The sequence below is a fragment of the Gracilinanus agilis genome, chromosome 3 (genome assembly GCF_016433145.1).
Source record: "Gracilinanus agilis isolate LMUSP501 chromosome 3, AgileGrace, whole genome shotgun sequence".
In the NCBI taxonomy this organism is placed as follows: Eukaryota; Metazoa; Chordata; class Mammalia; order Didelphimorphia; family Didelphidae; genus Gracilinanus; species Gracilinanus agilis.
This window is the reverse complement of record NC_058132.1, coordinates 35,117,310-35,132,255: the sequence shown is the minus strand read 5'-3', so window position 1 is coordinate 35,132,255 and position 14,946 is coordinate 35,117,310. Positions and strand designations below refer to the sequence as shown.

General features: G+C 44.8%; 1 protein-coding gene across 1 annotated transcript in view; it reads right to left on the bottom strand.

Annotated features, from left to right (window-relative positions):
• PRDM16 (PR/SET domain 16) overlaps positions 1–3,538 on the bottom strand; it is a 70,740-nt gene extending 67,202 nt beyond the window's left edge. Inside the window, exons 1-3 of the mRNA XM_044668651.1 lie at positions 3,523–3,538; positions 2,859–3,270; positions 2,453–2,543 (exon numbers count right to left, since the gene is read on the bottom strand). Coding sequence (XP_044524586.1) covers positions 2,453–2,543; positions 2,859–3,270; positions 3,523–3,538 — 519 coding nt within the window. The remainder of the gene's footprint in view (positions 1–2,452; positions 2,544–2,858; positions 3,271–3,522) is intronic.
• Between the last annotated feature and the right edge of the window lie 11,408 nt (positions 3,539–14,946).

Below are 14,946 nucleotides of genomic sequence, written 5' to 3'. Positions count from 1 at the left end.
TTCTCTCTTTCTCTCTCTCTCTTTCTCTCTCTCTCTCTCTCTCTCTCTCTCTCTCTCTCTCTCTCTCTCTCTCTCTTTTGTTCTTTTATAATCGGGGATCTGGAAGTAGGGAGGATTTGGTTGGGCCATTCAGAGAGAATCACTGCCAAGGCTGGGACTAGAACTTGGGCTCCCCGTCCCACATCACCTCCCCTAACCACTAGGCTCTCAGGAACAGGTCAGGACAGAGAGGGATCTGGGCGCTCCTGCCTGTTGGGGCTGCCCATCCAAGTGAGTGGCAAAGGAGCGCCACTAGAAATGAGACTCTGAGAAGGTGGGGAGAGCTCCCAGCTGCCCAGAATGGCCAAGTCCTGTTTGGATAAATGAGTGGTTTCTAATCCGCTGGGTCTCCGGGGACATTCTCCTTTGCTCGTGTGTTATGACTGTTAATCTTAATGAGTAACACAGCAATACATCATGGCCCCTTAATTACAGAGACTAATAATCCGTTCTGATAGAGAAACTCTGGGCTTCTTAGCATCAGGAAATTGTATCTTCCCCCTTTGGCCCCCCCATCGGTAATTGTGATTTATGTGTTTATTTAAAGAAAACACAGACACTTGAATAGTGCTTACTGGGAAAGCATCTTGGGGGATTTGGAGAAACATTTATTTTCTCAGTCATCTGTTAAGGATGGAGGGTTTGTGTTCCCAAGTGAGACGCTCGATGAGAGATCTACACAAGATCCCAAGGAATTAGTTCTTCCATTCGAGGCTCCTTCCTTGAAGCTACCTTACAGGTTGAGTGTGTTGGGGTGATAGAAAATGTCCTCAGAAATAGGGAGGGAGGGAGGGGCACAGGAAAGAGACGTTCTAATATTTCTCTGATACAGGGAGGCGCCTGGCTTCTCTCCTGGGGGAGAAGAGCCACAGCACACACCTAAAGACTACTGAGTGTCCAGCCCCATGGTGGAGGGGACGGAGAACTAAGATCATATAGAATAATAAATAATAAATCTAATAATATGAGATAATAAATAGGAACTAAGTTAGTTTGGAGTCAGAAAGACTTGAATTCAAATCCTTAGTTGTGTGACCCAGGGCAAGTCATTTAACCTCTACCTTAATTTCCCCATCTGCAAAATGGGGATAAAAATAGCCCCTGACCTCCTAGGGTTATTGTGAATCTCATATGAGTTGATATTTGTAAAGCACTATATAAACGCTAGCTTTTAAAAACTTATAATTTGCAAAGCACTCTGTATAGACGAAAAAAGTCCAGCCTTTAGTCCAACAAAGGCACTTGGGAGGCTTGGGATTTTTAGTCTTAGAATTTTTTTTTTATCCCTTACCTTCTGTCTTGGAATTCATATGAAGTATCAGTTCCAGGGCAAAAGAGCAGTAAAGACTAGGCAATGGCAGTTAAGTGACTTGCCCAAGATCACCCAGCTTAGGAAATGCCAGAGGCCAGAATTTTTTTTAATAAAAAAAATTTTTTTTTAGAAAACTCTGTCTTAGGGGGCAGCTGGATGACTCAGTGGATTGAGAGTCAGAGGGAGGTCCTAGGTTCAAATCTGGCCTCAGATGCTTCCCAGCTGTGTGACCCTGGCCAAGTCACTTGACCCCCATTGCCTACCCTTATCACTCTTCTGCCTTGGAGCCAATACACAATATTGACTCCAAGACAGAAGGTAAGGGTTTAAAACAAACAAACAAACAAACAAACAAACAAACAAAAACAAAAAAACTATGTCTTAGAATCAGTTCTAAGTATTGGTTCTTCCAAGGCAGAAGAATGGTTAAGCCTAGGCATTGGGGGTTAAGTGACTTGCCTAGGGTCACCCAGCTTAGGAATTGTCGGAGGCAGATTTTTAAAAAATTTTTAATTAAATTAAATTAAAAATTTTTAATTGAAACATTTTTTAAACCCTTTCTGTCTTAGAATTGATACTAAGTATCAGTTCCAAGGCAGAAGAGCAGTAAGGGCTAGGTAACTGGGGTTAAGTGACTTGTCCAGGGTCACCCGGCTTAGGAAGTGCCTGAGGCCAGATTTTTCTTTAATTAAAATAATGATAATAAAAACCTCTGTCTTAAAATCAATTCTAAGTATCAGTGCCAAGGCAGAAGAGCAGTAGGAGCTAGACAAACTAGGGTTAAGTGACTTGCCCAGTCAATTGGCTTAGGAAGTACCTGATGCCAGATTTGACTGGAGGTTTCCCCCATTTTTCTACATTTCTTTTTTTTTTTTTTAAACCCTTGTACTTCAGTGTATTGTCTAATAGTTGGAAGATTGGTAAGGCTGGGCAATGGGGGTCAAGTGACTTGCCCAGGGTCACCCAGCTGGGAAGTGTCTGAGGTCAAATTTGAACCTAGGACCTCCCTTCTCTAGGCCTGGCTCTCAATCCACTGAGCTACCCAGCTGCCCCCATTTTTCTACATTTCTGATGCTTTTCGGTCTGTGTGAGCTCTGTCACTTTATGTCTGTTGGTGTCCCGTTCCTTCTTTGTAAAGTGAGGGGGGTTGGAGCTGAGGTCTCCCCGCTCCCAGCTCTTCCTTCTCCTGGGGCTGAGTATAGAGGAACAATCCAGCTCACAGATTGGCCTTTGGAAGGGGCCTTTTAGCATTCAGCACATCTCTCCTTTTTGTGATTCATGGGCCTCTCTGGCTCTCTGGTTGAAGCCTAAGGACCCCTTTTCAGAATAATGGTTTTAAATATCTAAGCCAAGTTGCCAAATATTTTATAAAGTACCCACAATGACCAAAGACTTTTTTGTGGTCTTTCTTTGCATCCTCCGGCTCTAGCACAGTGCCTGGCACACAGGGTGCTTCATGAATACTAGTTGACATCAACTCTTTGGGCGTCAGTTTTCTCCTCTGTACAATGGGCAGGTTTGGACTTGATGACTTCCCGGGGCCCTCCCGGCTCTCCCTCTAGCATCCTCTGGGTCAGGCTCCCAGGAAGAGCTCCTGGGAAGATGGTCCGGAGAGCTGGGAGAAGAAAGCCTCATTGGCTTGGGGACGGGGGAACCTGAAGGGGGGCTTTGCACACTTCCTTCCCATTGCGGCCATCCTGGGCCAGCAGAGAGATGGTACCTGTACTTATTGGGAAACATCCTCTCACAGTCTTTGCACTCGTGGATCTGCCCATCGCTGACCCCCTCCTGCTTGATCTCCTCATTCAGGGTCTCGTAGAGGGTGTTGACGGAGGTGCAGGTGTATTTCTTATGCCGCCGGAGATCTAGCTTCGACTGGAAGAGCTCGTCGCATTCCTCACAGCGGAACGTGCGATCCTCTGCAAGAAAGAGGAAGGCATGCTGGGAAACCTCACCGGTCTGGACAATTGACCAATAAACAATCAATCAATCACTTGATTCAATGGGTAGTAAGTGCCCGCTCTGTGCCAGGCCTGGGGGACACCAGTACGCAGAGAGGGGCAGTGAGCTTCCATTTCAGCAGAGGGGACAAGAGCCTAGAACATACATAGAACATACATAAAAATAATAGACAAACCTACGTGTGTATACAGGTGTGCACACACATGCACCTGTATATCCACACATTCGTGTAGATTGTAGATATAAAATATGTTTATATATGTATCATATGCCATAGAGAACATAGACAGATACAGATATAGATAGAGATATAGCAGCGAGGTGGCACAGCTGGGCACAAAACTCTGGGCCTGGAGTCAGGAAGACCCAAGTTCAAATCTGAACTCAGACACTAGTAAGTCAATCAACCCTTGTCTGCCTCAGTTTCCTCATCTGTAAAGTGGGGATAATAATAGTACCCACCTTCTAGGGTTGTTCTAAGGATCAAATGAGATAATATTTGTTATATATGTTTAGTATAGCATCTGGCACATAGCAGATGCTATAGAAATATTAGCTACTCTCCCTCCTTCCCTTCTTCTCTCCCTCCCTCTCTCTGTCTCTCTCTCCCACACATCTTCTTTCTCCCTCCTTTCTCTCTTTTTCTTTTTCTCCCTCATCTTCTCTCTCCTCTTTTCTCTCTATTTCTCTCTGTCTCTCTCCATCTCTCTCTCTGTTTCTGTCTTTGTCTCTGTGTCTGTCTTTGTTTCTCCAACTCTCTCTCCTTCCCACCCTCCCCCCGTCTCTCTCTCCCACACGTTTTCTTCCTCCTTCCTTTCTCTGTCTTCTTTCTCCCTCCTTTCTCCCTTTTTCTTTTTTCCCCTCATCTCTTTCAATCTCTCTCTCTCCATCTCTCTCTCTCTTCATCTCTCTCTCTTCATCTCCATTTGTCTCTGTCTCTGTCTCACTGTCTCTCTCTCCCTTCCTCTCTCTCTCTCTGTCTCTTTCTGTCTCTCACCATCTCTCTTCATCTCCCTCTTTCTATTTCTGTTTCTGTCTTTGCTTCTGTTTCTCTCTTTGTCTCTGTCTCTCTGCCTCCCTCTCTGTCTCTCTCTCTCTCCATCTCTCTCTCTCTATTTCTATCTCTGCCTCTGTTTCTCTGTTTCTCTGCCTCTCTCTCTTTCTTCATCTCCATCTGTCTCTGTCTTTGTCTCTCTCTCTCTCTCCCTCCCTCTCTTTCCATCTCTCTCCATCTCCCTCTCTCTATTTCTGTTTCTGTCTCTGCTTCTGTTTCTCTATCTTTGTCTCTGTCTCTCTGCCTTCCTCTCTGTTTCTCTCCATTTCTCTATTTCTATCTCTGTCTGCCTCTGTTTCTCTGTCTCTGCCTCTGTCTCTTTCCATCCCTTCGTCCCTTCCACTCTCCACCCCTCCCCAAGGTCCCACAACGAATAGGTAGCAAGGCAGGATTTGAAGGGAAGCGTTTCTGGATGTGAGGCCAGCTCCCTGTCTGTGACGCCATTCTGCCCCCCCCCCCCAGTAGCTGGGTAATAAATGTCTGTGGAGTCCAGATGAATGGCTCCTCTTAGGACACTGAGTCTCGGCTTCCAAAGGGTCTCATGAATTTCATCCACACTTGGCCAACCAAGAATTGCCTTCCAGTGAGAGGACAACCCAGGCCCTGCTCAGGTAGGCTGTCTGTGCGTCCCCCCTGCTCTTTACTGGTTTGCCCCAGGATGTGGCCATACAATGTGACCTGGAGAACAGGGTCCGGTAGCCGGAGCCCCTGTTTCCAGACCTGCCTCTAGCTTTGGCCCCTTCGTTTGTCAGACGAGGTGGCTGGCCTCCATGACCCAGGGGGCCCATCCCGTCTCCCAATCTCTGCTCCCATGGCCTCTTCTACCCCCAGAGGAGGCTCGGGCTTCATGGTGCTCCTCAGACGAGATCCTTTCAAAGCTGGCCTCTCCTCGGGCAGGCAGGCAGGCCAGCAGCCTGAGAGGGAAGCCTGATAAGTGTGAAAGGAAGTCTCCTTCACTGCCTTTCAAACACAGGCTGAAAGATGTCTGGGTCTTTTCAGCTCTCCTTCCCTCCTGCCTCCAGCGGCAGCAAACCCCGGGCCAGGGAGCAGGGAGAGAAAACCCAAGCCAAGCACTTTGTTTGGGAACTTAAAAAAACGAGAGAGAAAAAACCCAACAGCGATCTAATGCATATAATAAATTATTGTCACCAAGGTCAAACAAATTAAAAAGGGGGCAGCTATTATTAAGTTTACAAGGCAGCATCCTGAGCCCCGTGCCAAGCCAAACAATCCACTTAGAGCTGTAAATTTTCCAGCAGAGCGACTTCTGCGAGGGGGCCTGGGCCCATCCGCAGAGCCTCCAGCCCGCCAGCCTGGCCAGCAGGCGGCTCGAGAAAGGGAGGCCTTCCTTCCATTGAGCTGGCGTTCTGGCCCCCTCCCAGCCCAAGACCCTCCCCCCCCTCTGGCCCCCACCCCTGGGCTGGAAATCTATTCTGCAATTCAACTTTCTTACAGCCACAGCTGCTGGGAACCACCAGGCCAAGACCTGGGCTTGTTCCCTTTGGGGAAGGGGGACAGATTTCTGTTTGGCCTGATACATCCCAGGCTTTGTCTTGGAGGCTGGCAACGGGCATTTGGGGATGGCGTGGGGAAAGGGGACGTGGGCAGGGCTGGATCCTGGAGGAGAGTAAGGAGAGAGTTCTTGAAAGTTAACTGGACTTTCCCAAAGGACTTTCTAGATGTTATTATCTCCTCGGAGCCTGCAGTAGTCCCCTGGAGTAAGCATGGAAGGCAGTTATTAGCTAGGTGCCCATGAGCAAGTCCATGGACTTCATCTGTCCTTCGGTTTTCTCCTCTGCCAAATAATGATAGCTAACATTTATATTACACATTTATGTGCACTAGCTGTATGACTCTTAAGATGTAGGCTAAATGGGGACAATAATACAGATTTTACAGATAAGGAAACTGAGGCACAGAAGGGTGGATTCAATTAATGAGTTCTCCCTCTGTAAAGTGGGAATACTTGATAGGATGGCTGTGAAAACCAAATGAGATGATGATTGGCAAGTGCTTAGCTCAGCGCCTGGCACATAGTAGGCGCTATATAAATATATTAAAAAAACAAAACAAAACTCTTACCTTCTGTCTTAGAATCAGTATTGGGTATTGGTTCTTAGACAGAAAAGTGGTAAGGGTTAGGAAATGAGAGTCAAGTGGCTTGCTCAGGATCACACAGCTAGGAAGTGTCTGAGGCCAGATTTGAACCCTTGACTTCTCATCTCAATCTACTGACCTAACTAGCTGCCCCTAAGTATTTTTATTATTATTACTAAAATTGTGTGGTCAGGGGTGGGCATCTAGGGACTCAGTGGATTGAGACAGGAGGTCAAGGGTTTAAATTTGGCCTCAGATACTTCCTAGCTGTGTGACCCTGGGCAAGTCATTTGAGTCCTTATTGCCTAGCCCTTATCGCTCTTCTACCACTGAACCAACTGATAGCATTGATTCTAAGATGGAAGGTGAGGGTTTAAAAAAACACAAGCCACTTTGGCGGTTGAGTGGAAGATGGGTGAAGCTGAGTGACCAGTTAGGAGGCTTTTGCAATGGTCCATGTAGATGGTGTTGAGGACCTCAACTACAGTTATGCTATATGAGTGGAGAGAAGGGGATGTGTATAAGAGATGCCATGACAAGATTTGGCCATGTGCTGATGTGTAGGGTTTGTGACAGGAAGGGATTGAGGATGTATCCTTGAGGCAGGAAGACCTGAGTTCGAATCCTGCACAAGATGTTTAATAGTTCTGTGACTCTGGGCAAATCATTTCATCCCTCCTCCCATTCCTCAGTTTCTTCATGTATAAAAAAGAGGGTGCCTTTAAGGTCCCTTCCACCTATCTAAGTAAGTGGAAACAATTGAGCTTAGCACTTAATTGTCATGAAATTCATTAAGGCAGAAAGGGACCAGATGGCTTGGTTCTGTTCCTAGCAGCTGCCTTCCAGTGTCCTACGGTCTCCATCCCCCTCCCACTCCCATGAGGCAGTATCCAAGGTTTTCCCTCCCTCTTCAGCTTTGCATCCTGAGGACCGAAGTCTCTCCTTCTACGTCCTCCATTTTAATTTGTACAATGAGGGATTCTGGTGGGCCAAATATGACTCTGGTCAGGGGAGACAGAACCATAAAAGTCAGGCAACAAAGAAGAATGTTCTGCTTTATATAAAACTATAGGTTGCGATTTTTCTTACGCAGAATTGGAAGGGACCTTAGAGATCCTTCATTGAACTCTGATTTGTGCTGTTGTTCAGTCATTCAGTCGTGTCTGACTCTTTGTGACTCTGTGGACCATAACTAGCCACGGGGGGTTTTCTTGGCAGGTTTACTAGAGTGGTTTACCATTTCCTTCTCCTCTGATTTGCGAGCCTCTCCATTCTCTCTCTAGATTACAGGTATACGTCTTTGGGAAGGCAAGATGATCTTGAAGAAAGAGTAGGGAAGATCCAGGTCCAAATTCTAGCCTCGCTACTTACTATCCATGTGACCTTGGGCAAGTCACTGGATGTCCCTCGAGCCTTTGATTTTCTCCTCTGTAAAATGAAAGGTGCAGGACTGGGCCAGGTCCTTCACATCTCTCTATCTGTGGTTCTATACTCCTAAACAATATAGCCATTCTGGAAAATACAACAAACTAGAAAACAGTAGCAACTTTGTTGAAGTTTAAAATGGAGAGGTAATAGTGTATATGGCGAGTTCCCAGGATGATTTGGGCTCTATTTCTTGTTCTGCAGTTGCCTTAGTTGGGGTGACTGTGGACATTTACTTTTTTACTCTCATATCCTTATTCTAAGTACCACAATGTCCACATATATTTAACAAAGGGCTTGCATTAGGTAATCTCTACTGCTTCTTCCAGTCCTAGAATTTGTGACTTGTGAAAAAAATATATTAAGGGTCTCCATGAATTACCCAAAATCACTGAGTAGTTAGGGAGGTCTGGAGTCTTCCTCAGATATTATATTAAGGAAAGCCTTCTTTTATTCAGCAATAATGTCTGCTAAACAGAGACACACTGAATGGGAAAAAATTGTGATTGATTTTGTGTGCTTGTGAAATGGGTATAATTCACCCTGTAATTCCAAAGACATCAAATTCTCTTAATGCCACTTAAAATATAATTAAAAGGAACCTCTGTGGCTTAGTGGATTTAGAGCCAGATCTAAAGAAGGGAGGTCCTGGGTTCAAATTTGACCTCAGATCTTTCCTAGCTGTGTGACCCTGGGCAAGTCACTGAATCCACATTGCCTTGCCCATACTATTCTTCTGCCTTGGAACCAATACACAATATTGATTCTAAGACAGAAGGTAAGGGTTTAAAAATGATTAAAAAATAATTTACACACTTTTAGGAGGAAGTACTTCTGTAAAGTGAGGTTCACTAGAATTGTGATCCAGAGATCATAATCTGATTGTTTTAGGGATGGAATTAAAGTTGGGTAGGATGTTAAAGGTCTTCTGGTGCAATTCCTTCATTTTACAGAGAATAAAACTGAAGCCTAGAGGGGAAGAGCAACTTGCCAAAAATCACACAAATCAGTAAAATAGCTCAGGAAAGACTTTATACCCCCTGATTCCATGTTAGTACGTTTTTTTAAAAGTGGGTCATAGGATCATTGATTTAGCACCAGATAGGATCTTCTTTTTGTTGTTCAGCCATTTTTAGCTGTGTCTAACTTTTTGTGATCCCATTTGGGGTTTTCCTGGCAAAGATCTTGGAGTGATTTGCCATTTCCTTCTCTAGCTCATTTTACAGATGAGGAAACGGAGGCAAACAGTGAAATGACTTGTCCAGGGTCACCCAGCTAAGATATTGGAGTGGTTTGCCATTTCATTCTCTAGCTCATTTTACAGATGAGGAAACTGAGGCAAACAGAGTGAAGTGACTTGCTCAGGGTCGCACAGCTACTAAGTGTCTGATGAAGGATTTGAACTCAGATCTTCCTGCCTCGAGGGTCAGCTCTTTATCCCCTAAGCCACTCTTCTAGTCAGAAGGGAACTTAGAGGTCATCAACTGCAACCTCCTACTTTTAAAGAGAAATAATCTGAGATTTTCCAAAAATCACTTGATATCAGGGTGAGATTTTTAACCCAGAAGCCCTGATTACAAGTTTGGTTCATTTCTCCTCATTGTACCAGGCTGCATGTCTGTGGTGAATAGGATTGTTTCATATCCACATTTTAGGGAGTTCATTTTTGCACAGCCCTGTTGCTCCTCTGGGGTTGGAAGAAATGTAACAAAGCAGTCAGGAGAGAATTTTTGACCAGCTCACTGTCATCATCCCACCTCCTTGGGCCCCCTAACTGTCTGGATGACTGCTTCCTGGGCAGTTTGATCAGAGGCTATCGTCCCCGTAGGCTGTGTGAAGATGCTTAGCATTTGAGATCATCACAGGCATTTATTCCAACATCCTGGGCTGGAATCTTTCTGGGATGAGACATTTATATTTATTCTCTCTCTCTCTCTCTCTCTCTCTCTCTCTCTCTCTCTCTCTCTCTCTCTCTCTCTGTGTCAGTTATAAATTCCAGCAGCCCCCCATTATTTTTGCCCTGTGATTTATGGATAAAATCAAATATGACAACCGTGGGCAAAGAAGATAAAACAGAAGCACGGGGACAATCAGGAAACTGACCAGAGGTCCTTGGGAGCTGCGCCCATCCAAGTTGGAGGACTCAGTTTGCTTCTCATTCTGCCTGACTCAGTTTGATAGCATCTGGGGTGGAATGAAATTGGCGACAGGGATGGACTTCACGGATGTTCCCTGCCTTACCCCCACCCTCAACTCCATAGGGTGCTCTCATCCCAGAACTGGGCTGCTCTGTTCAGATGTTATTGGTCATCCCATCCAAATTCGACATGGAAGAAGATTCTGTGTTAGGGAAAATATCCTGAGGCTTTCCTTCTCTGGCTATTCCCTCCCTTGAGTTCATCAGAATAATATACAAATACAGAAAAGAAAAAAACCCCTAAATCTTGTGGGATTCTCACAGTCTTTGGTTAGTATTTGCTCTAAAGAGTCAAATACTATTTAGGATACAACCTTTAACTCCAATTTGGGAAAGAAAGGAATGATTGTGTTCCAATATTTTATCTCATGAATCTATTTTGAGATGGCAGAACTTTCCCCCATGGGTTAATTTTTTTTTAACCCTTAACTTCTGTGTATTGGTTCCTTGGTGGAAGAGTGGTAAGGGTGGGCAATGGGGGTCAAGTGACTTGCCCAGGGACACAAAGCTGGGAAGTGTCTGAGGCCGGATTTGAACCTAGGACCTCCCGTCTCTAGGCTTAGCTCTCAATCCACTGAGCTACCCAGCTGCCCTAATTTTCTTTTTATATCATTTAGGAACTGCATGAGGAAGATGAAAGTGGGCTAGATTTATCTTTTCACTTTCCTGATACAGTGTCAGCTCCCTGAAGGCAGACACTGTTGCATCTTTGTTTCTGTTTTCCGACACTGTGCCTAGCACATGTTTGATAATTGATAAGATGCTTAGTAAATGCTTGTTGATCAATTGATTAGATTAGGAGTCAGAAAACTTGTGTTCTCTTTATTTTTCTTAAATCCCTACTTTATGTCTTAGAGTTGATACTAAGTATCAGTTCCAAGGTAGAAGAGCCGTGAGAGTTCGGTGATTGGGTTTTAAGTGGTTTGCCCAAGGTCACACAGTTAGAAAGTAGCTAAGGTCAAATTTGAATCCAGGACCTTTTGTCTCTAGGTCTGGCTCTCTATCCACTTAGCCATCTAGTTTGCCTGAAAACTTGTGTTCTAATTTTTGCTGGGCTCTTTAAATTTTTTCTCCATTAATCCCCTTACCTTCTGTCTTAGAGTCAATACTGTGTATTGGTTCTAAGGCAGGAGAGTGGTAAGGGCTGGGCAATGAGGGTTAAGTGACTTGCCCAAGGTCACACAACTAGGAAGTGTTTGAGGTCACATTTGAACCCAGGACCTCCCGACTCTTGGCCTGATTCTCAGTCCACAGAACCACCTAGCTGCTCCCTGGGCTCTAATTCTTTGGGCACTGGGTTCTTTTCCACTATGAAATGAGATCGTTGGACTCTTAGCACTCAAGTCTATTATTTGGTCATTCCCTCTTTTTATTTGCCTTTTCTATCTTTTGAAGAAGCATAAAAGCCAATGAGAGTCAACATGGAGAGAGAGCCAGCTTCATGGTCAGGCAGAAGATCCAGGAATGACCCTGAGGAAGCTGCTTAACAGGTTCCAAATGATAGTGAAGGTGCTGGTCTGAGAGAATTTAGACATCCGGAGTCCCTTATGCTAGTCAGTTCTGCTCTTATTCTGCCCCTATTTTTTTTTTTTATCAGCAGAGACAATGAGAGTGGTGGGGTGGAGAGAGAGCTGGTTTCAGAGACAGAAGTCACGAAGACCTGAGTTCAAGTTCTGTCTCAGACACATATTGACCAGATGAGTTAGTTAAAACCTTCCAGTGTTGTAGATATTTCTAAGGAGCAGAATGATTGCTGATCTACATTTTTGTAGAGAAAGTTCCTTCTAAGGAGCTCCCTCTTTCAAAGAAATGATAGGCTTAGTTAAATATCTAAACAACAAAAAAAGCCTGATAGGCCGGCAAATGCATTTTCTTCCAATTCCCCTTGTCTGATCATTCCCAGTGTTGTAAGACACAGAACTGTAATACTCATCAAAGAACCCTGAAATTCATTTTATTGATAATTATGCTTTGATGTGTTTGGAAAAACAGCCAAGAAAACAGAGAATAGCAGGGCTGATGGACTTGGAGCTGGAAAGGATCTTAGAGGCCAGCTGGTCCAACCCCTTCATATTAAATATCAGAAAATTCAGGCGCAGCCAGTCAGCTAAAGGGACTCATCTAAGATCACACAGTTAGTAAGTGATAGAAGTTGGATATGAACCCAAATCTTCTAACGACCAAATCTGTAAATTCTTTCCATTATGTCACAGATAATGGGCTGAAAGTGGGAAGGAAAGAAGTTGGGATTTTACTCTGCCTATTATTCTAGTCTACATTGGACCCTGGAGGGGGGAGGAGGGAGAGAGTCCAGATAGGAGAGAAGGGAGAGAGTGAGAAAAAAGGGGAGAGACAGGAAAGAAAGGGAGAGAGGAAGAGAGAAAAGGAAGAGAGGAATTAAAAGAGATTGAAAAGAGAGGGAAGGAGAGAGGGAAAGAGACAAAGAAGGGGAGAGAGAAGAAATGAGGACTAAGAGAGAGAGAAGGAGAAGAGAGAGAAGGGGAGAAACAGGAAAAGAGAGAAAAGGAAGAGAGGATTAAAGAGAGAAAGGAGGGAAAGAGAAGAGAGAGGGAGAGGGGACAGGGAGAGGGAGAGAAGGAGAGAGAAGAGAGGACTGAGAGAGAGAGAGAGAAAAGAGCATAGAGAGAGAATAGAGGGAAAGAGGAGAATAGAGAGAGAAAAAGAGAGGAGAGAGAAAAAGAAAGAAAGGAGAGAGAAGAGAGAAAAGAGAGAGGACAGGGGAGAGAGAGAGAGAGAGAGAGAGAGAAGATGGAAATGAATAATCTTGTTTGCCAAGAGCTTCAGCCGAGATGCCCCAAGTCCAAGGGCAGATACTCTCCTGAACATGTGTCAACGAAGCCCAGTGGGCTACCATTTTCTTTCAGCAAGGTCCCAGAATCCCTGATACAGATGAGTTATGCCTTTGGGAGAGGGAGTTTGGGTACAGCTATATGGAAAACACACACACACACACACACACACACACACACACACCACACCACACCACACCACACCACACCACACAACACAAACTGCACTGATTGCAGCCAGCACGCCCTGTCTTGTTTGTTAGATCTGCGGGGCTTACACTCCTCTATCTAAAGTTCCATCAGCAACTCTCATGACAAAGCAGGAATGTAACAGAAAAATAAATCAGAGCCTAATGGCTTTCAGAGAAACCAAGGGGAACTCAATTATGTGGCATCTACATGCTAATCTGGCAGACTTGAGTCTCAAAGGAGCTCAAGAGCCCTACTCCAAATTCCTGCAGTGATAAGGGGCGGCTGTATGTAACTGGGGTTTGGAGGAAAAGATTTTTATGATAATTATCTTTGTATGGAACATTTTTGCATTTTCTTTCTTGTGCAATTCAGAGTTTAACTGGGGAGGGGGGCAAGGCTGGGGAGGGCAGAGGAACATTAGGCAAAAGGGGGAGAAAGTGTATTAAAAAGTCAAATATTTGATGTTGGGCTATTATATTTCAAAAGCAATTAGCCCGCAAATGTTTGAAAATTTATTAGAGAATGTAGCTACAGGTTATTTAATGCCAAAGGTGGAGGGGACCAGGGGCTGGGGTGGGCTTTTTTCCCGGCACCTTTGGGAAGAATGAACATTCAATACACAAATGAAACTCCATTGTCAGGCCCCGCTGCCCCGAAAGTTAAGTAGATTTATCTTTTCCAGTCTGCCTTTCCCTCCCCCCTGTGCTATCAAAGACCTATTCAGTTTTCAACACTTATTTTAAGGAAAATGAGAGCTTCCCCATGCTGCACAGGGTCCTAGAAATTTATTTTTTCTCTCCCCCACTGCCTAATTAATACCAATCCCCAGCAAAGAGCACCGATAGGATCAGAATTGAAACACTGCCCCTCTGCTGGTGTTTTTTTTTTTTTTTTTTTTTTTTGGCTTGACAGGGGCATAGGACACTTAGAAATGGGGGAACGAAGGAAATTTCCTGAAAGCTGTGGGTGGCTGCCCCATGATCCTGCTGGCATTCAAAAGGGGGGAACTTGGGCAAAGAGAGAAAGTGAGGTCCCCCTGCCTGGTCCCCATGCTTCTTGCAATTCTGACAATGGGCCTCCTGTCTTACAGGCTCCCGATGCCCTTGAACATGGAACTGTAATGCTCAGTAGAAGATTTTGAAGTTATTCATTATTAAACGTTGGTGGGTTTGGGGCAGAAAAAGATGGAAAAAACCTCCTCTCTTCCTTCTTTAGTCTGAGTAGGATGGCGGGGGCTGTACGGAGGGTACTGGGGATGAAGTCTAAGCTTTCGTCATGGAGATAGAATATGCCAGCTTGCTTTTGAGGTCTTCCTTTCTCAGGAGGGGAAAGTCACCCGAGTTACAGATCCTGGACACAGGGCTTGGCCCACTTTGCACTCTAAGATTTAATCACTCAAGTCACAGAATCTACAAGCTAGATGGGACCTCAGTGACCATCTAGTTTAATGGGCAGAAATTCCTTCTAAAACATTTCTGACAACTTCATTGGCCCTTTAGACTCAGAATTATCTGGTTCACTTTTCTGTTGTTGGCCTAAAATGAGTGTTGGGATGTCAATTTAAAATATCTCAAAGGCTAGTGGGTTTTTTTTAAATGTAAAGAGAAAAAATATATTTTGTCAAAAATTGCTTCAAAACATTGACTTGCCTCCGTTGTATTCTAAAATTGGATTCAGATGATAGGTGGGATGGAAAAGGAAATTTCCATTTCAGAAGCAAAAGAAGAGAAAGGAAGGGAAGGGAAAGGAAGAGAAGAGATGGGAAGGGAAGGGAAGGGAAGGGAAGGGAAGGGAAGGGAAGGGAAGGGAAGGGAAGGGAAGGGAAGGGAAGGGAAGGGAAGGGAGGGGAAGGGAAGGG